Genomic DNA, 24,947 nt, shown 5'->3' with positions numbered 1-24,947 from the left:
TAGATTCTGTTTTATTCATTTAGTCTATTTCCTGTAAGATTTCTAGGTATTCATATCACCTCTGAAGGACAAGATTAAAATAAAACAACCCTAAACCATTAAAAAACAAACAAGCAAACAAACCTTTCCAAGTGCTGGCTGTCCTCTATTTCCCTTGCAGACAGATACCCTGTCGACCCCCTCCCCAGTCCTGTGCCCTGGGGCCTGCTCCCTGGCTCCATCACGGGCTGTCATGCTGAGCTTCTGGTTGGGCTCAGCTGGCAGGAGATGGAGGGCGAGAGGAGAGAGGGTGGATGTTTATTTCTCCAGCTGCCTCCCTCTCATAATACCCGCGCGAGTTTCCACAGCCCCGACTTTACAGGCCCTTTAAAAATAGTGGCGTCACTAACTGCCCCATCACCTTGTCCACGTGGGCCCTCTGTTTCCTGCGGGCCACACAGATCCACTAGGATCGCCTTCTAGACATCATGAACAGACTGGATAGAACTTCTCAGCCTTGCCAAGGGCACTGTCCTGGGTGCTGGGAGACCCGGGTTTGAGTGTCGTCTGTCACGGGCTCCCTGTGTGACCTCGGTGGTCACCTCACCTCTCTGACACTCAGCTCCCTTCTCTGCCGAATGGATGGCTCTACCGAGATGGTTTGGAGAAAAGGTTTCAAATACCAGGGTTGGCCGTAGGGCCTGGTGGACCAAGGGAAGCTAAGTGGGTCTGGCATAGGTGACCGAGAGGTGTGGGCTGCACAGAGGAGGCTCACGGGTTCCTATTGCCTCCTGAGCAGATGACAGTCCGGCCCCGCCAGCTCCTTTTGAACACCGGGTAGTGAGCGTCAAGGAGACCTCCATCTCGGCAGATTACGAGGTGTGCCAGCACGAAGTCTTGGGAGGGTAGGTGGGCATCTGCCTTGGTGGGGGGGGCTCAGAGCAGGAGTCACGGGGTGGGGTCGAGACCACCTGGAGAACTGGGGTGGGTGCCGCAGGATGACTCTCTCGAGCTAATGGAGCCCAGGCTGGGGGGGGGGACATCCCGTACGGTGTGGGGTGCATGATGGCCCACAGAGTGGGGGAAAGAGAATAGCCTGAGAGGACAGGAGAGCCCACGTGGCGTCGGGGAGGGGAGGCTCGGGAGGGCAGGCACCCTATGGGTATGGGAGGCACAGCCTGGAGGTGGCCAGAGAGCCAACATGGGGTGGGGTGAGGAGAAGCTTCTTTAGGGTGGATAGCCCAGGTGGTGTGGGGTGAGGGGATGTTCCCTGGGGTGCAGGATGGCCTGGGTGGTGCGGGGTGAAGAGTTGCTTTGCAGGTTTCAGGATAGTCAGCAGGGTTTTGGGGTGATGACAGGCTGCACTCTGGGATGTAGGATGGTCCACATGACCCGTGTGTGGAGGAGTTGGACCCAGAAGTCCGGGGATGGGTGTGGGATGAGCCTCTGGGCTCTCAGCCTGCCGTGTGGCTGTGTCTCTGCAGGGGCCGGTTTGGCCAGGTCCACAGGTGCACAGAGAAGTCCACAGGCCTCCCACTGGCTGCCAAGATCATCAAAGTGAAGAGCGCCAAGGACCGGGTGAGGCATCTGCCTGGGCCAGGTCCCTATGGCTAGCCTCAGGATTCCTTTCCTTCCCTCAGGGCCCCCAGGCTCCCATGCTGTGCTGGAAACACTACTTATTCCTGCTCTTTTCCAGGATTCCCACCCTCCAGTCAGCTCTCCTGTCCTTGTTGGGCCTTAGGTTTCCTGTCTGTGAGATGAGTGGGTCACACTCAGGCCCTTTGTGTTGTAGAATCTGGTTTGGGTGTTGAGTCAGGGAGACCTGGTGTGAGAATAGGAAACTGAGGAAGGATGAGGAGTTCTGTGTCTGTCTTGGGAGGTCAGCTGGCTCCTCTTCCTGACTCATTCGCTTGGAAATCCCTCTGTCCTCTGGTTCCCCTAAGGAGGATGTGAAGAACGAGATCAACATCATGAACCAGCTCAGCCACGTGAACCTGATCCAGCTCTATGATGCCTTCGAGAGCAAGCACAGCTGCACCCTCGTCATGGAGTAGTGAGTATCAGAGGCGGGGCGGCTGCCTCGGCCCAAGCCAGGGCTCAGCGCTAGGGCTTAGAGCCTTAATTCAAGGCAAAGCCCTCTCTGTCCTTTCCCCTTCCTGGCATGTCCAGGGTCGTGTCATCCTGTCTTCTCTGGCTTGGCTATTTGACCTCCAATATGGAATGTGGAGGACAAAGCAACTTCCTCACAAACCAGTGGCCAGTGAGCCTGATTTGACCTGCAGGTGTACGTATGTTGATTGGCCTATACTATTTTTAGTAATTTTTTGAAAATTAAATTGAAATTTTTTTTTAGAGACAAAGTCTTACTCTGTGGCCCAGGCTGGAGCGCAGTGGTGTGATCACAGCTCACTGCAGCCTTGAACTTCCAGACTCCAGTGATCCTCCCACCTCAGCCTTCCATGAAGCTGTGACCACAGGCATGTGCCACCATGCCCAGCTAATTTTAAAAATTTTTGTAGAGATGAGGCCTTGCTATGTTGCCCAGGCTGGTCTTGAACTCCTGAACTCAAGCAATCCTCCTGCCTCAGCTTCCCAAAATGCTGGCATTACAAGTGTGAGCCACCACACTCTGCCTATTTTTAGTAATGTGGGATTCGTTGTTAACCATTGGAAATTAGGATCTTCACATTAAAACCTAGATATCTGGCTTTTCTCGAAAACGTAAAAGATGTTGTAAATGCCGGGCCTGCCTTTCCAAGTGGAAATGATGTGTGGGAGCTCCCAGGGACTGCCGTTTGTAGACAGGGTGACCAGGCTTCCTCTGCCACAATCCCCAGCACTCCCAACCGCCCCAGTGCTGAGGCCAAGGACTCAGAGGCCATTCATATTTGCATTTGTGTTGCTGTTTTCCTTCCGGGTGGAGCTGAAGAGAATAAAGCGTTTGTCATGTCATGTCCTTATCGAAAGTGGAAAAACAAAAAATAAGTGAAAGACTGTGTGTCTTCAGAACATGTTTGCTTCACGGATGGCCTCATTGGTCCATTTAGGCTTATGCCACAAAGGTCTGAGTTGGCCTCCATAGGCGAATGAGTTCGCGGCCCTGGTCAGGACCATCTAGAGTGTGCCTGGATCATCAACACTGATGGCCATCCCCTCTTCCCTTTGACCTATCACTTCCTTTTTACCACCCCTAATCTTTGCTGGGAGTGGACTGGAGCAAAGGTCCCAGTAAAACCCCAGTGGCAGGCCTGGTATGGTGACTCATGCCTGTAATCCCAGCACTTTGGGAGGCTGAGGTGAGCAGATCACCTGAGATCAGGAGTTCAAGACAAGCCTGACCAACACGGTGAAACCCTGTTTCTATTAAAAAATACAAAAATTAGCTGAGTGTGGTGGTGAGCACCTATAATCCCAACTTCTCAGAAGGCTGAGGCAGGAGAATCACTTGAACCCAGGAGACGGAGGTTGCAGTGAGCAGAGATTACGCCACTGCACTCCAGCCTGGGCGACAGGGTGAGACTCTGTCTAAAAACAAAACATGCAAAAAACCCAATGGCAATGGCAGCAGCCCTGTGACCCATGAGGTGTGACAGTGGGCCTACCCAGGCTGGCCTCTTTTGGCCCCGTGATGACAGTGGATAAGCCCTGAAGAGCCTTGCTCAGGCTGGTACCTGCCTCTCCCTTTGCTCTGGCAGCGTGGACGGGGGTGAGCTCTTCGACCGGATCACAGATGAGAAGTACCACCTGACCGAACTGGATGTGGTCCTGTTCACCAGGCAGATCTGTGAGGGCGTGCATTACCTGCACCAGCACTACATCCTGCACCTGGACCTCAAGGTGGGTTCTGCCCTGGGCATGCGGTAGGGGCCCCTGATGCCCTAGCCCTTGGCGTGCTCTCACCATTGAGAGCTCTGTCCACAGACAGCCCCAGCTTCCATTCCTGGCTCTCTGTCATTTTGTAGTTCTGGAGTCTGGACAGGCCACTCTTGCTGCCTCTTGGGGCTGTAGTTCTTCCATCTGGATAATTGTACCTCTTTAAGTATTATTTGAAGATTAAGTGAAACAATGAGCTTTTCTTCTTTAAAAATACCTTTAAGATTAGTTTTTTTAAAAGATCAAAAGGGAACATAGGCTTTTGGTAACAAATATAGACAGCAGAATAGTGTGTAAAATACACAGTGAAAGGTCCTCCCACCAGGCCTCCCTGCTGAGGGGACTTCTCTGTGAGCAAGCTGGCATGACTCACACACACACAAAAGGAGATCCTACAATGCATTCCCCTCTCTCTCTCTTTCTCTCTTTCTTCCTGACTTTCTTTCTCTTTCTCTCTCTCTCTCTCCTCTCTCTTCTCTCCTCTCTCCTCTCTTTTTTTTGGAGACAGGGCCTCTCTCTGTTGCCCAGGCTGGAGTGCAGTGGTGCCATCATAGCTCACTGCAGCCTCGACCTCCCAGGCTTAAGTGATCCTCAGTCTCCCAAGTAGCTAGGACTACAGGTGCGTGCCACCAAACTTGGCTAATTTTTCTATTTTTTATAGAGAGAAAGATTCACCATGTTGCCCAGGTTGGTCTTAAACTCCTGGACTCAGGCAATCCTGCCTTAGCCTCCCAAAGTGCTGGGATTACAGGCATGAGCCACCACATCTGGCCCACATCTTGTTTTTAATGTTGCTTTTGTTAGTCATACAGTATAGACATCTTTCCTCATTCTCTGTAAGAGCTGTGTGATACTCTATGGAGTGAATACACTTTTGAATTCCACTATTTTGTCTCCTAGGAGTGTCCTGGGAGTGTCAGGTACATAACACCCTGGGCACGGTACCTGGCTGATAGCAATCACTTGAGACATGGTGGGAGTTTCTGTGATTTTCCACTCCTCTGGGCCAAAAGGAGGGTGTTTCTTTACAACTCATTTCAGGAAGGGGGTGAATGTCGGTGGCTCCCCACAGAAGAAGGCCGGTGGGTTGGCTGCATCTGTGAGGGTTCACATTGCCCCTTCTGACCGTCTTTCCTTGTGGACATCAGACTGTAAGGTGGGGTGAGGGGATTGGCCTCAGGCCCCTTTTGCTCATTAGAGCTCATCCCAAGCCTCCTGCACCAGCTGCTCTGGGGTGGGCAGCCAGGAAAAGCTCAGGAACCTGCCCTGTGATTCTGGGGCAAGGACCAGCCTTTGGGGCACCGCCTGTGGCTGCAGCAGAGAGGAGATCGCTGCTGAGGCTGTTTCTCTCAGCTAACACTATAGTTTGTAGTAGGAGACTGAATGTTTTCTCCTTAAAATCAGGAATAAGACAAGGATATCTGTTCTTGCCACTTGTATTAAAGTGGCTGTGGGGGTTTAGCCCCTTCTGATTGTGAGACTTGGGGTAAGTTCTTTAAACTCATCAATTGTGAAATAGAGAAACATAATACCTACCTCTTGGGGTGTTGTGTGGATTAAATATAGAGAAAGAGCTCTGGAACTGCGCTGTCCAAGACAATAGCCACAAGCCACATGGGGCCACTAAACACTTGAAATGTAGCTAGTATGACTAACCAAACTTTACATTTTATTAATTTAAATTAATAAACTGACCCTTGATGCAGTTATTGGAAAACTATTAGTATGTTTGGAACAATTTGGATATATGAATTTAAATTTCTTGAAATCTAAATACAGATAAAATATTTCTGGGCTGGGCGCGGTGGCTCACGCCTGTAATCCCAGCACTTTGGGAGGCCGGGGTGGGGGAATCACGAGGTCAGGAGATCGAGACCATCCTGGCTAACATGGTGAAACCTTGTCTCTACTAAAAATACAAAAACAAAATTAGCCGGGCATGGTGGCGGGAGCCTGTAGTCCCAGCTACTCAGGAGGCTGAGGTGGGAGAATGGCGTGAACCCAGGAGGCGGAGCTTGCAGTGAGTGAGTGTCACTGCACTCCAGCCTGGGAAACAGAGTGAGACTTGTCTCAAAAAAAAAAAAATTCTGATGAAAACTTAAGGTCTGAATTGAGATACACTGTAGATGTAAAATATACACTGGATTTCAAATGGATTTCAAAGACAATATGAAAAAGAATGGACACAATCGCATCAGTATTTTTGTACTGATAGTCTATTGACATGATACTATTTTGGATATATCCAGTTAAATAAAATATATTATTAGTCTGTAATCCCAGCACTTTAGGGGGCCAAGACAGGAGGATTTCTTGAAGCCAGGAGTTTGAGACTAGCCTGGGCAGCATAGTGAGACCCTGTCTTTAAAAAACAAAATTATTTTTAATTAGCCATGTCTGTAGTCCTAGTTACTTGGGAGGCTGAGGCAGGAGGATTGCTTAAGCCCAGAAGTTGGAGGCTATAGTGAGGTATGATTGTGCCACTGCACTCCAGCCTGGGCGATAGAGCAGGACCCTGTTTCAAAGGGGGAAAAAAGACACTAGAAAAAGAACAGCAAGTTCTTTGAGTCTGATTGACTCAAAGCAATCAGAATGAGGGAAATAAAAATTGGAGCATAAAAAACAGAAAAAAATAGAGAAAATCATTAAAACCAAAGTTAGTTCTTTAGAAAGATCAATAAATTGGCAAATATTTAGCTATACTAACCAAGAGAAAGAGAAGATGCAAGTGACTAAAATCAGGAATAAAAGAGGAGACATTACTACTGGTCTTACAGAAATAAAAAAGGATTATAAAGAAATATGATAAAAAATTGTATGCCAATAAGTCAGAGCACCTAGAAGAAATGGACAAATTTCTAGGAAGACACCAACTAGTGAAACTGGCTCAAGAAGAAATAGAAAATCTGAATAGACCTATAGCAATTAGAGATTGAATTAGTAACCAAAAACTATCCACAAAGCAAAGTCCAGGCCCATATGGCTTCACTGGTGAATTATACCAAATGTTTGTTTGTTTGTTTGTTTGTTTGTTTTGAGGCCAAAGCAGGTGGATCACCTGAGGTCTGGAGTTTGAGACCAGCCTGACCAACATGGAGAAGCCCTGTCGCTACTAAAAATACAAAATTATCTGGGTGTCGTGGCACATGCCTGTAATCCCAGCTACTTGGGAGGCTGAGGCAGGAGAATCACTTGAACCCGGGAGGCAGAGGTTGCAGTGAGCAGAGATCAAAGCACTCACTGCATTCCAGCCTGGGTGACAAGAGTGAAACCCCATCTCAAAAAAAAAAAAAAAAAAAAAAAGCATTAGCTAGGATATGGGAAAATTGGAACCCTCATACATTGCTGGTGGGTTGTAAAATGTGCATTCACTTTTTAAAAAGTTTGGCAGTTCCTAAAAATGCTAAACATAGAATTACCATATAACCCAGCAATTTTACTCCTAGGTATACCCCTAAGAGAATTAAAACATAAGTTGACACAAAAACTTATACACAAATGTTTTTAGCAGCATTATTTATAATAGCCAGGAGTGTAAACCACCCAAATGTTCATTAATTTTATTAGTTAATGGATAAACAAAATATGGTCTAATCCATACAATGGAATATTATTTAGCCATGAAAAGGAATGAAGTGCTGATACCTGCTACACATCATGGATAAACCTTGAAAACATTCTGGTAAGTGAAATAAATCAGACACAAAAGGCCATATGTTTTATGATTCTGTTTATATGAAATGTCCAGAATAGGCAAATCTACAGAGAAAGAGGACATTAATGATTGCCATGGCATGGGAAGTGAGGGGAGAATGGACAGGGACTGATGATGGGTATGGGTTTGTTTTTTTTTTTTTTGAAGTGATGAAAATGTTCCAAAGTTACATAGTGATATCATTGCACAACTCTGTGAATATACTAAAAATCAATGAATTGCACACTTTAAAATGGTGAGTTCTGGATGGGCGAGGTGGTTCACACCTGTAATCCCAGTACTTTGGAAGGCCGAGGCAGTCTGATCACCTGAGGTCAGGAGTTTGAGACCAGCCTGGCCAACATGGTGAAACCTGTCTCAACTAAAAATACAAACAAATTAGCTGGGCGTGGTGGCCCACGCCTGTAATCCTAGCTACTCAGGAGGCTGAGGCAGGAGAATAACTTGAACCCGGGAGGCGGAGATTGCAGTGAGCCGAGATTGTGTCACTGCACTCCAGCCTGGGCGACAAGAGTGAAACACTATCCCCACCCCCACCCCAAAAAAGGTGAGTTTTATGGAAAAAAATCAGTATTATTTGTATTACTTAAAATGTTATAAAATTTAAGTTCACCTGTTTCTTTTGACCCTTTTAAATGTGCATACTAGAAAACTTTAAATTACTATATATGTGGCTTGTGTTATATTTTTATCAGACAGTGTTATTCTAGATCTTATATAGAAGACATAGAGATTTTTAAACGCCACTCTCTCACACCTTTCTGAAGGAATTGTACAACCCCATTGTAACATAAATAACAGTGAAAGCTTCTGTTGGGAGAAACAGTAGCTGACATTTGCTTTGGAAGCTGTAAAGTGTTTCATGCATGTTATGTCATTTTATCCTCACACCCTCCTGAGGGGCAGACAGGAAGAGGTTATTACTCCCGTTTTACATATGGAGACGTTGAGTCTTCAGGAATGGAGAGGGACTCATCTAGGGCTACAGAAAGAACCAGGTAATGAGCCCCTAGGCCTCAGGCACTAGACCCTAGGTCTGCAAAGTCCTGTCCGTCATAAGCCCTACATCTTCATTCAGCTTCTCTCCCCAAACCCCCAACACGCTTACCCCCAAATTTGTCATGCATGAGCAGAGAGCATCCTTCCAGACTCCCTCAGGGCCTCAGAGCTGATCCAAATGCCGTAAGAGGGGAGGCGTGCCAAGGCTGCCACCCTCATGCCATGGGCCACAGCTGTCACTGCAGAGTGGCAGGTGGACATTCAGCAGCTCTGCTCTCCTTAACCAACCAGGGATGCTTTGGTGTTACCCCAGAGATTCTGATGTGATTGGCCAGGGTTGAGACCTGGGCACTGGGATTTTTTCTTTTTCTTTTTCTTTTTTTAATTCTCTTAGCATTCCAGTATAACATTGGGATTCTAAAAGCTCCCCTGATGATTCCAACATACAGCCAGGGTTGGGAACCCACCCCCAAACCAGTAGTTCCATACAAGCAGTTCATGGGCCAGTTATACCTCACAGAGGTATTCTGTTGGGCTCTGAGATGTGAATTTAGATTTCATTTAGTTGTTAACATTTAAAAGCATGGAATTTTCACATAAAAACCTGAATTCCTAGCTGGGCATGGTGGCTCATACCTGTATGCTCAGCACTTTGGGAGGCTGAGGCTGGAGGATCTCTTGAGCTCAGGAATTCGAGACAAACCTGGGCAACATGGTGAGACCCCATCTCTGTTCTTTTAATTAAAAACAAAACTGACCAAAACAACAACAACAACAACAACAAAAATCCCTGAATTCTCGGCTTCTCTTGAGGACTGAGAAACTCTGGCGTTGTGCCTACACTCCTACATGGTGACCAGTGTCTGGGACTGGGTAGTGCTGTCCCTTTACACAGGCTGGGAGCCTCCAGTTCCCCACAGTCCACTCCAATCCTTATTGTCTCGCCAGTCCCTTCATGTATTTCCTTTATCTATCCAGCCCTTGCAGGGCTGCCCTGAGCCATTTATGTCCCTTGAAGGCTGGAAAACAGAGGCCTATAGACAAGTGTGGCAGCTGCAGACCTCCTCAGCTATTGCTTGGGCTAAGCAGACTTCTTTCTTTCCCAGCCGGAGAACATATTGTGCGTCAATCAGACAGGACATCAAATTAAGATCATTGACTTCGGGCTCGCCAGAAGGTAAGGGGGTTTTACTTAGACGCCTTAACAAAATTCCTTGGGACTCTTTGTGGCTCTCTGGGTATGGTTACTCCTGACCCAGCTAATGCTTGAGTTTTGGAACTGATGCAAGAAAGCTTTTGTGCATAGAGGCTGGTGGCCTTTGACTTGCAGACAGGCCTTGTTGCTCTTGCATGGGCTGGCTTTGTGTTGTGGGCTCTCCTTCTTCCTAAAAGGCTGTGGAATTAACTGAACTTCACTCCACCTATCTGAGAAAAGAGGACAGTGATGGTGAAGGGGGCTGTTGATCGAGGTGCTGGGCTGCTCAGTTCTGTGGGTTCCCCAGGCCTCCTGGGGCAAGGAGGTGCTGGGCTATGTGATGCATCTGCCACCATCCCTGCCCTCCAAGAAATGACCAGGTTAAATACAAAAAGCGAGCATGTGACGGTGTTGGGTGGCGCCATGGGTAGGTGTTTCTGTAACCTCTCAGGACTGGTTTAGATCTTGGTGAAATGGTGATGTAATACATTACCTGCTGGCATGGGGATGGTTATGAGCGTTAAATGAGAAAATACACAGACAATGTGGACCCATCCTATCCGGGAGGTTAGGTTCTCAAGTTTCAGGGCATAAAGTAAACATTGTAAGCCCAGCACAGTGGCTAACGCCTATAATCCCAACACTTTTGGGAGGCCAAGGAGGGAGGATCTCTTGACCCCAGGAATTCAAGACCAGCCTGGGCAATATAGCAAGACCTCATCTCTACAAAAAATACAAAAATTAGCCCAGCATGGTGGTGAGCACCTGTAGTCTCAGCAACTTGGGAGGCTGAGGTGGGAGGATCACTTGAGCCTGCAGTGAGCCAAAATCACACCATTACACTCCAGTCTGGGCAGTAGAGCTAGACCCTGTCTAAAAATAAATAAATAGTAAACATTGTATATTTATTATTATTATTATTATTATTATTTTGAGATGGAGTCTTACTCTGTTGCCCAGGCTGGAGTGCAGTGGTGCAATCTCTGTTCACTACAACCTCTGCCTCCCGGATTCCAGCAATTCACCTGCCTTAGCCTCCCAAGTAGCTGAGATTACAGGCACCCGCCACCACACATGGCTAATTTTTGTATTTTTAGTAGAAATGGGGTTTCACTAAGTGGGCCAGACTGGTCTCAAACTCCTGACCTCAAGTGTTCCTCCTGCCGCAGACTCTCAAAGTGTTAGGATTACAGGCCTGAGCCACCACATCAGGCCCATTGTATACGATGTTAAAAATCTCATAGTCTCTTAAAATACCTGAAGGCTAGTGCAGTGTGGCTAATATTGCTGTGTAGCCCAGGGATGCCACACTACCCATGGCACCACCCAACACTGTCACATACTCACTTTTTGTATTTAAACTGGTCATTTCCTGGAGGGCAGGGGTGGTGGCAGATGCATCACATAGCCCAGCACGCCCTGACCCCAGGAGGCCTGGGGAGCCCACAGAACTGAGCAGCCCAGCACCCTGCTCAGCGGCCCCCTTCACCATCACCCTACTCTCTTCACAGATAGGTGCTGTGAAGTCCAGTCACATGTGTGCTGAATACTGTGTGCCTGGAGAGCTCCTGCCCATGGCATGCATGCCCAGGGGTGTGGGTTCTTGGCAGTGGTAGTAGCAGACCCTTGGCATTTGGGAAGGCTTCCCCTAAACCTTCAGACATCCGCAGTTCGTAAACATGGCAGAAACATGGCAGTAGTTGTATGCCCAGCTTCCAGGATTCCTCCAGGATTCTGTTGCCTCCAAGAATGACATTTCTCTGGGAATCACATATCTTTTTTTCTTTTTTTTTTCTGAGACCGAATCTCATGCTGTCACCCAGGCTGGAGTGCAGTGGCGCAATCTCGTCTCACTGCAACCTCCGTCTCCTGGATTCAAGCAATTCTCCTGCCTCAGCCTTCCAAGTAGCTGGGTTTACAGGTGCCCGCCACCATGCCCAGCTAATTTTTGTATTTTTAGTAGAGATGGGGTTTCATCACGTTGGCCAGGATGGTCTCGATCTCTTGACGTCATGATCCGCCTGCCTGACCTCCCAAAGTGTTGGGATTACAGGCATGAGCCACCATGGCAGGCCGAATCACATATCTTCTAGGTAGGTCTTTCAGCTACAGCTAAATTTTCAACTCTTCTGGAAGCTGCTTCTCTTTCCTAATGGCTGGCTGTTTTCTTTTTCTTCTTCTTTTTTTTTTTTTTTTTGGACAGAGTCTCTCTCTGTCACCCAGGCTGGAGTGCAGTGGCGCAACCTCAGCTCACTGCAACCTCTGCCTCCTGGGTTCAAACAATTTTCCTGCCTCAGCCTCCCGAGTAGCTGGAACTACATGTGCCCGCCACCACGCCTGGCTAATTTTTGTATTTTTAGTAGAAACAGGGTTTCACCATGTTGGCCAGGCTAGTCTTGAACTCATGACTTCAAGTGATCTGCCCACCTCAGCCTCCCAAAGTGCTGGGATTACAGGCATGAGCCACCACGCCGTGCCCCCCACCACATCCACGAGTGGAAGGAAACACAGCATCGCCCCTGGATGCAGAGCCGCGTGCCTGAGCTCAGCTCTGCCTTCCAGCACCTGCCTCCCAAGCAGCATCCACACCCTCAGTGCTGGTTTTCCTGGTCACTCCTCCACTGGTTGAAGTGTAAACGTTACCCATTTGCAGTGTGATGATGCATTTTCAGTGCCCCATGTGCTGCTAGTGTAAATGCAGGAGGAAGTTCACATCATCCCACGAGGCCTTCAGGGTCTCTATCACACAGTGTATTGTAGTTCATAAACAGAAAAAAATCACATGCAATCTACCATGTTAGCAAATTGCTTAGTATTTTCCCTGATAATATGCTATAAAATTCAGATGCCTCCCACACACTTGCATGTCATATACACTAGGGCAGTGTTTCTCAACCTATTTCATTATCGCTACCTGCCCTGTAGTGAGCCCTTTTTGACTTTATTTCCCCAATCGCCTAGTCCCCCAATGCCATGAAATTTAATACCACTGATGTACCATGTATCTGTTTATGTGCTGTGGCCCTTTGGAGAGCCACAAACCATTGTAATAGCTAAGACTGTTTTGTCCCCCAAGAACCAATGTTTGTCCCCCACGGGGCAATGTTGTCTTCACTGAGAATGCACACACTGGTGTATGCAGTACACTCTCAAATACCTGATGGTCTGCTGCCAAATGAGCATTTGCAGGGACACATTGTGAACACCGAGAAAGAAGCAACCACTGGACGCCCCTGGAGTCAGAGAAGGCTTTTCTGAGCAGTCGGCAGGGACTGGTGGACAGGATTTGCTGTCTGCAGGCAATGCTGCTATGCTGGCAAATGCTTCAGCACCAGCCCTGGGGGAGTGGGGAGTGAGAGGGGATGGGTTTGATTTGTAATCTTTGCCAGTGTTTGCTAATTACAAGCTACCAAGATGATATCACTGAAGGCGGAGCTGGAAGGAGAGGCACTCAGGACTCCTGTGCACCTGAGAGCCAGCTCTAGTGTAGCACTACCTGGAGGGGAGGTGGGGGGGCCCTGTGAGTTGTGGGCTGAGAACAGGGTGCACCCTGTATGTGCAGGCCGGTCGGGGGAAAATACAGTTGAAGATGAGGGCACTAATGGGGAATCCTGAATGCGGGGCTCACACGTCTGAACATTATCCTATAGGCCAGAGTCTTACCTGGTGGGGAGGTGAAAAGGGCTGTAGGTCAATTTACCAAAACTTAGTCAAACCAAAAACCTCCATGCCGAGTGGCTGTTTGGGGAAAAGCTCTCAAATTGTATTTCCTCTGCTCTCACACCACAGCAAACAACACTGAAGACTTCTGTGATCAAAAGCGGGCAGGTGGGTTCCCCACCAGCGAGCAGCGGATGCCAGCTGGGTGTCCTACAGTTCAGTTCTAACATCCCCTACCGGGAGATAGCGTCAGATCCCACAGGTTGAGGGCTCAGTCCTCAAGGATACCCCCTCTTCCCCCAGTCACTGGTCACAAGTGCAGGCCTCTGGAGCTTCTGATGGAATGTCTTCATGTTGGGGTTCCCACGACCCCCTCTTTGGGTTTGCTTAATTTGCCGGAATGGCTCAAAGAACTCAAGGAAACACTTACTTACATTTACCTGTTTATATTACAAAGAATACAGGTGAAGAGGGACATAGGGTGAGGTATGGGGAAAGGGGCATGGAGCTTCCATGCCTTCCCTGAGTGTCCCCTCTCCAGGAATCTCCCCGTTTTCAGCCCTCGGGAAGCTCTCCAACCCTGTCCTTTTGGGGTTTTATGGAGGCATCATTACATAGGCATGATTGACAATGGCACAGAAAGATGATTGGACAAAAAGCCCATGATCTAAACCCAGCAAGGCCTGTCTTTTTCTTAGCCTCTCTGTATTGCATTCCTTCCTTTAGGGTAGGGGGCAGGACCCTCTCTAGAATCAGGGTCTTTTGATCCACAGTCAGATTAGAGTCCTGCCTTGGGCAGGTGAAAGAAGGACTGGAGAAGGACACAGAGAGAGAGATTCTCTCCTGAGGCCTAAAGTGTCCCAACATTATAACAAGGACTATGCAAGTTAGAAGCCAGAAAAAAATATATATATATATACACGTACATATATATACACACATATATATATAGATACACAGCCCACATATATATATATCTATATATGTATCTCATAACATGTATCTATCTATCTATCTATGTATCTATGTATCTATCTATCTATCTAACCATCTAGTCCCCTGGCCCAGTCCCTCAACCCCCGCCACCTTGCTGCTCTTTCACTGGATGGGCTCAGCTGTGTTGGTGCTGAGTCATTGTCTGCCTGGCTTTCAGCAAATTTGGAGGAGAGGAGACTGCTCTCTGAAAGCTGATTTAAAGGAAGCAGGGTATATTGGCAGAATATTCATTTTATTTATTTTATTATTGTTATTCTCAATTGCCTCATCTATAAAATGGGGATAATAATCCTACCTATTTCATAGGGCTCTTGGAAGGAGGGAAAGAGATGCTACGTATGTATAAAACTTTTAGCATAGTACCTGGCAAATAAAAAGTGCCCATGAAATTTTAGCTAGAGACTCTTTTTCTTCAAGAGTGATTCCAAAACACACTATTTGCCCCCCTTTCCCACTCAGCCATTGACTCTCTTCCTAGCCTTAAACTTCATGTCCAGAACTTTTTCTAATTTTTTATTTTTGGAATTGTGGTTTAAAAAATACATAACATAAAAGTTATCACCTAGTGTCCATCAGTGGATAAAGAAACTGGGGTGTATATATGCAAATGAATACTGTTCTGCTTCAAAAGAGAAGGGAATCCTGTCATTTGCAGCAACATGGATGACTCTGTAGGGCATTATGTTAGGTGAAATAAACCAGGCTCAGAAAGACAAGTACCACGTGATCTCACTTAGGTGTGGAATCTGAAAAAGACAAACTCTTACAGGCAGAGTTGGATGGTGGTTACCGAAGGCAGGGCAGGTGGCACTGGGGAGATGTCGGCCAAAGGATACAATATTTCACTTAGAAAGGAGGAGTAAATTCAAGAGAGCCATTGTACAACATGGTGATTATAGTTAATAACAATGTATTGTATACTTGAGAATTGCCAAGAGAATAGACTTTAAGTGTTCTCACCATAAAAAATAAGTATGTGAGGTAATACATATGTTAATTAGCTTGATTTAACCATCCCACAATGTACACATGTATCAAAGCATCATATATACCAGTTGGGTGTAGTGGCTCACGCATGTAATCCAGCACTTTGGGAGGCTGAGACAGGCGGAGTTTTTGAGCTCAGGAGTTTGAGACCAGCCCGGGCAACATGGTGAAACCTTATTTCTACAAAAAATAAGTCAGATGTGGTGGCGTGTGCCTGTAGCCCCAGATACTCGGGAGGCTGAGGTTAGAGAATTGCTTGAGCCTGGGAGGTGGAGGTTGCAGTGAGCTGAGATCTTATCACTGCACTCCAGCGTAGGTGACAGAGTGAGACCCTGTCTCAAAAAAAAAAAAAAAAAAAGCGTCATATATACCATAAACATGTACAATCAGTACATTCATATTTTTGTGCAACCAATCTACAGAACTTTTTCATCTTGCAAAACTGAGATTCTATATCCATTAAATAATAACTTCCCATTTTCTGCCTGCCCCAACCCCTTCCTTATTTCTGTTTCTATAAATTTGACTACTGACAGAAGCAAACGCCTGGAGGAGGAAGACTGTAGTTTTCTGATTCTATCACTGACTTAGAAAAGCCTGAAGTCTGGGGCCTGGGATCTGAGTATTCCCCAGTAATTCACAAGTGTAGTGTGGGTGTGGGGTCCAGGCCATATGGCTGATGGGAAGTGGGGAATGTCTGCATCCCACCAGAAATGAGCCCCAGCATCCACATCTCCCAGGCCTCACCCCATGGTTCTTTGTACCCTCCCCTCCTCCCCAGGTACAAGCCTCGAGAGAAGCTGAAGGTGAACTTCGGCACTCCTGAGTTCCTGGCCCCAGAAGTCGTCAACTATGAGTTTGTCTCATTCCCCACGGACATGTGGAGTGTGGGAGTCATCACCTACATGCTGTGAGTGCTTAGCAGCCTGGCTCTGAAATGGGGATGGGGGTCATTTGTCTTCCTTTGGGTAGTCTTAGAAGCAAAATTTTGAGTACAAGTAGTCTATTTGGGAAGTATCCCCAGGAAACCCCACTAGAGGAATAGGGTAGGGAGACGGGGAAGGAAAGGAGCCAGGGAAGGGTATGTTATCAAGACAGTTACCATATTTACAAGGCGGTCGTATTTCCAAGTTATTGTAGTAGGTTAATATTGAAAAAATTGAGATGTGCTGATATTATTCCCTGGAACAAAGGTCTAAAGGCCTTTTCTTGGTGAGGAAGGCCTGTTTCTTGGTGAGGAAGGCCTACTTGGGCTTCAGCAGCTGTATCAAAGTTATGGGTTGAGCTGGGCACGGTGGCTCATGCCTGTAATCACAGCACTTTGGGAGGCCAAGGTGGGAAGATTGCTTGAACCAAAGAGTTCAAGACCAGCCTGGGCAACACAGAGAGACCCTGTCTACCAAAACCAAAAAAAATTAGCTGGGCATGGTGGTGCGTGCCTGTCATCCCAGTTACTAGGGAGACTGAGGTGGGAGGATTGCTTGAGCCTGGGAGGTTGAGGCTGCAGTGAGCCATGATCATGCCATTGCATTCCAGCCTGGGTGACAGAGCAAGATCATGTCTCAAAAAAAAAAAAAAAAAAAAAAAAAAAGTTATGGCTTGAGCCATTGGATTTTTTGGTACTGAGACATAAAAGTAATAACTGAAAAAAACAAAAGTATTCATGACTCAGGAGTAAGGCCCAATTGTGGGCAACTAGAGTTTCATTCTGCTGGGGAACTCCAGAATCCATCATGGAATACCCCCTGAGAGTTATTTCATCTAGGGGAGGGAGTTGGGGTATTTATACACTAACTCTTATCAGTTATTCCATGTGGACTAATGGAGATGGGGTGGAATTGATTTCCTGATACTTCTGGGTGGGTAAAGCAAGCTTCAGCTGGAGAGAAAGCCCTCCAGCAGAGACATGCATGTGCTTTGGTACAAATGGAGCTGGATCATGCCTATAATCCCAGCACTTTGGGAGGCTGTGGCAGGAGGATTGGTTGAGCCCATGAGTTCAAGGCTGCGGTGAGCTATGATTGCACTCCAGCCTGGGTGACAGAATGAGGCCCTGTTTAAAGACAAAACAAAATAAAAACCCAAATGAGGCTGGAGTGCACTGAAGGGGTAAGGGGGTGGGGGGCAGGGCAGGATACCCTTTATGGCATCGTTGAACCCGTGCTCCCTGTTTTCTTCTCTGTCTGGCTGTGGACTTCCCGTGGCTGCTTTCTCAGAGGCAAAGTCATGTTTTGCTTCTGATCTTCTGATTATTGTGTAACTGCTACGCACTGTCCCTGCACTCGGATGTGTGAGCTGCACCAGGCTGGGGAAGTTCAGATCCCTGAGGCTGGCTGTCACGGTATCCTGCTTCTTTTACCCTCCCTCTAGCGGGAGCCTAATAAAGCCCATTTTCCTTTGGCTTGGGGCCTGGGTAGCATCTAAACAAGCCTGGCTGTCTCAAGGACATGGAAGGCTATTTCTATTTCTAAAATTAAATCAATGTGTACTTGATAACTGGGCATATGAAGTAGGGCCCTAATTTTACTCTTTACTTCAGGAATGAGGTGCAAAGAGGTGAGCACAAGAGGGGACTTATTCCAAAAATTCTTCCTGCCTCCAAATTTTAAATCCTTTCGTGTCCTCACTTTAATGAACACACTGGACCCCATCCTGTGGAGAAGTAGTGGGGGTGCTTTTCTTTTGAACCCTCTTGGTTCTGGCTAGGTCCACTTGAACTCTGTAAGCTTCTCTATTCTGCCAATGCACGTTGGCAAATGTGGCCTCTACCTACTGATGGTCCTTTCTCTTTTCTGTAGACTCAGTGGCTTGTCCCCATTTCTAGGGGAAACAGATGCAGAGACCATGAATTTCATTGTAAACTGTAGCTGGGATTTTGATGCTGACACCTTTGAAGGGCTCTCGGAGGAGGCCAAGGACTTTGTTTCCCGGTTGCTGGTCAAAGAGAAGAGGTACCTTTCATCGCTTGTCACTCATGGGGACCCCAGGTCTGGGAGCTGGGCAGGACTGCTGACTGTGAAGGTCTTTCTTCCTGTGGACAAATTCCGTTCAAGATTTCTTAGTTTGCTACTTCTTTGGAAAAATAAAGGGAACAGAGAAAGGGACAAAGGAAATAAATGAAACAAACAAGTAGGGGCATAAAATACAGTTTTAGAAAGAAGCATATGTAGCTTGGTCCTATCTGCAAGTTATCACTTGTCATAGGCTAAGGTTGAAAAAAACCTGAGCTATGCAGATGTTATTTGCAGAAGAAAGATCTGAATACCTTGTTTCTTGGTGAAGAAGATCTATTTAGGCTTCAGCATCTGTATCAAAGTCATGGGTCAAGCCATGTGAGTTTTTTGATACTCAGAATAAGGTAATAACTGGACATAACCAAAGGTATTAGCAACCCAAGGCTAAGGCCTAAGAGTCTGGGCTCTAAGACAGCTTGTGTTTCCCTGACTTTTACAGTTTTGTTTCTTTCTGACTGTGAAAAGTTATGTGAGAGGAAAAAAAAAAAATCTAAGTCAGATGAACAAGTTGCCTTCATACTCTGGAAGGAGAAATGAACTTCCTTCAAATTTCCTGTTCTTTTGCTTCTTTAAGAGCAATTCCAGGCATAGCTAGCCTTCCTACTGCCCTGCTTCAACTTCTTAGCCCGCTCTGGGAAGTGGTTCCTCCCAGAATCACTGGAATATGTTCCCGCTATAGAGGTCAGAGAACATTTTGCTGACGACCTTCTGGCACTTTGAAGGAAGGGAATTTTAGACACAAGGAGTTCCCTTTTTTGTACATGGCATGAATCTGCCTAAATGATTAATCTGTTCCACTGACTCAGGCTTCCTACCCAACTGAACAGATTTTTGGATGAGAAAATGCAACTCCAACTAAAAGTCTTAACTGCTGTTTGATTTCACAGCTGCAGAATGAGTGCCACACAGTGCCTGAAACACGAGTGGCTGAATAATTTGCCTGCCAAAGCTTCAAGATCCAAAACTCGTCTCAAATCCCAACTACTGCTGCAGAAATACATAGCTCAAAGAAAATGGAAGGTATTTGGTTTTTCTCTTAGTAAACGTGAAATTTGTCATTCTAATCTGTCCTTTGAAAAAACTGCAGCTAAGTTTTCTTTACTTTTCTTTTTTTCTTATTTTTGGGTTTGTTTTTATAGACAGGGTCTTGCTCTGTTGCCCAGGCTAAAGTATAGTGGCATGATCATGGCTCACTGTAACCTTAAATTCCTGGGTTCAAGCACTCTTCTCACCTCAGCCTCCTAAGTAGCTGGGACTACAGGCATGTACCACCATGCCTTGCTAACTTTTCTATTTTTTGCACAGACAGGGTCTTTTAAGTTGCCTAGGATGGTCTTGAACTCCTGGCCTCAAGAAATCCTCCTGCCTCAGCCTCCCAAAGTGCTGGCATTACAGGCATGAGCCACTGCACCCAGCCTGTAGCCAAATTTTTACTTACATTTTGATTCTAAACAGAAAGATTATTTAGGGGGAAAAATCTCTCTCATGTCAAAAGCTGCTAACTTGATTTAAAAATGTCACAGAGCAAAAATAACTGGCATAAAACTTACATTTGGTTGTGCTTATATGGATACTTGAAGTGACAGAATGAAGCTTAAGCGTATGTTCTCAGTGGCAATCACAGTGAAGCTCCTGAACTAACTTCTTAGAGCTTGAGGCCTGATTCTTCCACATTTTAGAAATGGGAGATAAGAAAGGCCTGTTAAACTTTTAAAACTTTATAATTTTGTTTACAATAGAATTCTTTAGTACCATGGACATAAAACCTATCTTAAAAGCAATTGTGGAAAAGGCCTTTGACAAAATTCAACAGCCCTTCATGCTAAAAACTCTCAATGAATTCGGTATTGATGGAACGTATCTCAAAATAATAAGAGCTATTTATGACAAACCCACAGCCAATATCATACTGAATGGGCAAAAACTGGAAGCATTCCCTTTGAAAACTGGCACAAGACAGGGATGCCCTCTCTCACCATTCCTATTCAACATAGTGTTGGAAGTTCTGGCTAGGGCAATTGGGCAAGAGAAAGAAAGAAAGGGTATTCAGTTAGGAAAAGAAGAAATCAAATTGTCCCTGTTTGCAGATGACATGATTGTATATTTAGAAAACCCCATTGTCTCAGCCCAAAATCTCTTTAAGCTGATAAGCAACTTCAGCAAAGTCTCAGGATACAAAATCAATGTGCAAAAATCACAGGCATTCTTATACACCAGTAACAGACAAACAGAGAGCCAAATCATGAATGAACTTCCATTCACAATAGCTTCAAAGAGAATAAAATACCTAGGAATCCAACTTACAAGGGATGTGAAGGACCTCTTCAAGGAGAACTACAAACCACTGCTCAGTGAAATAAAGGAGGACACAAACAAATGGAAGAACATACCATGCTCATGGATAAGAAGAATCAATATTGTGAAAATGGCCATACTGCCCAAGGTAATTTATAGATTCAATGCCATCCCCATTAAGCTACCAATGAGTTTCTTCACAGAATTGGAAAAAACTGCTTTAAAGTTCATATGGAACCAAAAAAGAGCCCGCATTGCCAAGACAATCCTAAGTCAAAAGAACAAAGCTGGAGGTATCACGCTACCTGACTTCAAACTATACTACAAGGCAACAGTAACCCAAATGGCATGGTACTGGTACCAAAACAGAGAAACAGACCAATGGAACAGAACAGAGCCCTCAGAAATAATACCACACATCTACAGCCATCTGATTTTTGACAAACCTGAGAAAAACAAGAAATGGGGAAAGGATTCCCTATTTAATAAATGGTGCTGGGAAAATTGGCTAGCCATAAGTAGAAAGCTGAAACTGGATCCTTTCCTTACTCCTTGTACGAAAATTAATTCGAGATGGATTAGAGACTTAAATGTTAGACCAAAAACCATAAAAACCCTAGAAGAAAACCTAGGTAATACCATTCAGGACATAGGCATGGGCAAGGACTTCATGTCTAAAACACCAAAAGCAATGGCAACAAAAGCCAAAATTGACAAATGGGATCTAATTAAACTAAAGAGCTTCTGCACAGCAAAAGAAACTACCATCAGAGTGAACAGGCAACTTACAGAATGGGAAAAAATTTTTGCAATCTACTCGTCTGACAAAGGGCTAATATCCAAAACCTATAAAGAACTCAATCAAATTTACAAGAAAAAAACAAACAACCCCATCAAAAAGCAGGCAAAGGATATGAACAGATGCCTCTCAAAAGAAGACATTTGTACAGCCAACAGATGAATGAAAAAATGCTCATCATCACTGGCCATCAGAGAAATGCAAATCAAAACCACAATGAGATACCATCTCATACCAGTTAGAATTGCAATCATTAAAAAATCAGGAAACAACAGGTGCTGGAGAGGATGTGGAGAAATAGGAACACTTTTACACTGTTGGTGGGACTGTAAACTAGTTCAACCATTGTGGAAAACAGTGTGGCGATTCCTCAAGGATTTAGAACTAGAAATACCATTTGACCCAGCCATCCCATTACTGGGGATATACCCAAAGGATTATAAGTCATGCTGCTATAAAGACACATGCACACGTATGTTTATTGTGGCACTATTCACAATAGCAAAGACTTGGAATCAACCCAAATGTCCATCAGTGACAGACTGGATTAAGAAAATGTGGCACATATACACCATGGAATACTATGCAGCCATAAAAAGGATGAGTTCATGTCCTTTGTAGGGACATGGATGCAGCTGGAAATCATCATTCTCAGCAAACTATCGCAAGAACAGAAAACCAAATACCGCATGTTCTCACTCATAGGTGGGAATTGAACAATGAGATCTCTTGGACACAGGAAGGGGATCGTCACACACTGGGTCCTATTGTGGGGGGAGGGGGAGGGATAGCATTAGGAGATATACCTAATGTAAATGACAAGTTAATGGGTGCAGCACACCAACATGGCACATGTATACATATGTAACAAACCTGCATGTTGTGCACATGTACCCTAGATCTTAAAGTATAGTTAAAAAAAAAAAAAAAGCAATTGTAATCCAGGGAAGTGGCTTCCAACAATTTAATATAGACTTAGATCCTCACTGGGGATCCAAAAGCACGAACAAAACTCTTTATGTATGGAGCCAGTACACAAGAATACCTATACGTGTACACACATACCGGGAAAGACACACACACACACAACAAAAATTTGACTCAGGCATGGTGACCTACACCTATAGTCCCAGCTATTCGGGAGGCTGAGTGGGGAGGATCACTTGAATTCAGGAGTTTGAGGCTGCAGTGAGCCATGATCTCACCAGTGTACTCCAGCCTGGGTGACAGAGTGAGACTCCCATCTCTGTTTTAAAAAAATCACAACATTTTCTCTAACAGAATATGATGTATTCTAATATTTTCTATTCTGTGCCACTTGGTTTTATTTTTTAAATGCTGTTCACAACCCACCAATTTGATTTCATGACCCATTGCTTGGCTGTGAATCACAATTTGAAAAACACTGTTCTATCAAAGCACGATGTAGGCTGATAAAAAATAGAAATAAGACACTGTTCTAGGGTGCTCCGTTTTTAAAATGTGAAAAGGGCAGGATAAGCCTGGGTAACATAGTGGAGACATATCTCTACAAACAAGACAGAAATTAGCTGGACGTGGTGGCGTTTGCCTGTAGTCCCAGCTACTTGGGAGGCTGAGGTGGGAGGATCGCTTGAACCCAGGAGGTGGAGGTTGCAGTGAGTCAAGATCATGCCACTGCACTCCAGCCTGGGCAACAGAGCCAGACCCCATCCCCACCCCCACCCCCCCTTAAAAAAAAAAAGAAAAAAAGGGGGTAGGATGATATATCTTCCCACTTCATATTTACTCCCAACGTGCCCCTGAAAGTCATATGATTATTCTATAATTATTTTAGAAACTTGTTTTTCCTTTAGGTGATCAGATTTAAACCAACCCCAGCAGCTGGACTCACTTAAATCCTTTTATTGTTTCTTCATAAAGCAACTGGTCTGAAATATATGCTTTTTCTTTTCTTTTGTTCTCTCTTTGCCTCAAGAAACATTTCTATGTGGTGACTGCTGCCAACAGGTTAAGGAAATTTCCGACTTCTCCCTAACCTTCAACTCTGCTGCTCCAGTGGGTCCAGAAATTACTGAGGCCAGTGGTGAAGTGAAGAGATGACTCGAAAATTTAAATAATTTGGCTTTTTGGTATTATTGATTCCACTTATTTTGTAAAAATGGTTATGGCTGCTGCCTTCCTTGTGGATGAAAAATGGCTGTAAAGAAGCTTCCTAAGAACGTTTTTTTTCTGCCTTGTAAGATCACTACGTGTGAAATGCTCTGTGTACCTTTCAAATATACCTACTTTTGGTGGTAAGTGTAGGGATGCTTTAGGTAGGTACTTTGCATATGTCGAATTTAAATTCTAAACTCACACTGATTAAATAACTTAGTAGACTACTTTGCAGGGGCCATGTTATTCGTATTATCTCCTCCAGTACAAAGAATTCCTAGAATTTTGATTTGCTCAGGTATGAGCTGACATTTTATTGTACTACCCCATTCTTGTGTCAAGCCATGTGGATTTAGGACAGTGATCTTCAAACTTGCTTTAACTTATGCTCCCTCTTGAGAATCAGCATCACTTGAAATGTCAAAATATGTCAACTCTCATAGCCAAATCGGAGCAGTGATCATTTTGAATGTGCTTTTTAAATCTCCACACACCTGCACCTCTCTGGTAATTCTGCCCTGTCCTAAGCCCTCTGTCTTAGTTACAAATTTCTGGTCTTGTAAGTCTGGAGGCTGATAGGCCATTTATGAAAGAGATAAGAATGTAATGAGGTTCAGCTTTCTGAGAAAACACAGAAATGATACATCCTGAGACATCAAGGAGAGCGGCTCTTCTGCTGCCTCAGGCTGTAGCACGCTCGATGTTGTCACTCTACACGTATACTTCCTATATACATGTACAGTTGACCCTTGAACAGGGTTTGAACTGCACGGTCGACTTATACGTGGATTTTCTTCTGCCTTTGCCACCCCTGGGACAGCAACACCATGCTCTCCTCTTCATCCCACTCCGCAGCTTACTCAACAGGAAGATGACGAAGATGAACACCTTTATGATGATTCACTTTCACTTAATGAATAGTAAATATATGTTCTCCTCCTTATGATTTTGATAACTTTTCTCTAGCTTACTTTATTGTAAGAATACAGTGTATAAGCCAGGTGCGGTGGCTCATACCCATAATCCCAGCACTTTGGGAGGCAGGCAGATCACTTGAGGTCAGGAGTTCGAGACCAGCCTGGCCAACACAGTGAAACCCCGTCTCTACTAAAAATACAAAAGTTACTGGGGCGTGGTGGCGGATGCCTATAATGTCGGCTACTCCGGAGGCTGAGGCAGGAGAATTGCTTGAACCCGGGAGGTGGAGTTTGCAGTGAGCCAAGATTATACCACTGCACTCCAGCCTGGGCAACAGAGCAAGACTCCATCTCAAAAAAAAAAAAAAAAAGACAATATATG

The 24,947-nt window shown here is 45.4% G+C and overlaps 1 protein-coding gene across 2 annotated transcripts in view; it reads left to right on the top strand.

Annotated features, from left to right (window-relative positions):
• MYLK3 (myosin light chain kinase 3) overlaps window positions 1–24,249 on the top strand; it is a 56,880-nt gene extending 32,631 nt beyond the window's left edge. For both annotated transcript variants that reach the window (XM_025370882.1, XM_025370880.1), the window contains 9 exons: window positions 779–884; window positions 1,464–1,557; window positions 1,923–2,032; window positions 3,675–3,816; window positions 9,673–9,743; window positions 16,186–16,314; window positions 18,203–18,355; window positions 19,306–19,438; window positions 23,470–24,249. In XM_025370882.1, the coding sequence (XP_025226667.1) occupies window positions 779–884; window positions 1,464–1,557; window positions 1,923–2,032; window positions 3,675–3,816; window positions 9,673–9,743; window positions 16,186–16,314; window positions 18,203–18,355; window positions 19,306–19,438; window positions 23,470–23,529 (998 nt within the window). In that variant the 3' untranslated portion in view covers window positions 23,530–24,249. The remainder of the gene's footprint in view (window positions 1–778; window positions 885–1,463; window positions 1,558–1,922; window positions 2,033–3,674; window positions 3,817–9,672; window positions 9,744–16,185; window positions 16,315–18,202; window positions 18,356–19,305; window positions 19,439–23,469) is intronic.
• Window positions 24,250–24,947: the final 698 nt, after the last annotated feature.

The sequence above is a fragment of the Theropithecus gelada genome, chromosome 20, assembly GCF_003255815.1.
Source record: "Theropithecus gelada isolate Dixy chromosome 20, Tgel_1.0, whole genome shotgun sequence".
Lineage (NCBI taxonomy): Eukaryota > Metazoa > Chordata > Mammalia > Primates > Cercopithecidae > Theropithecus > Theropithecus gelada.
The sequence above is the reverse complement of the archived record's forward strand: the minus strand, read 5'-3'. Positions and strand labels throughout refer to the sequence as shown.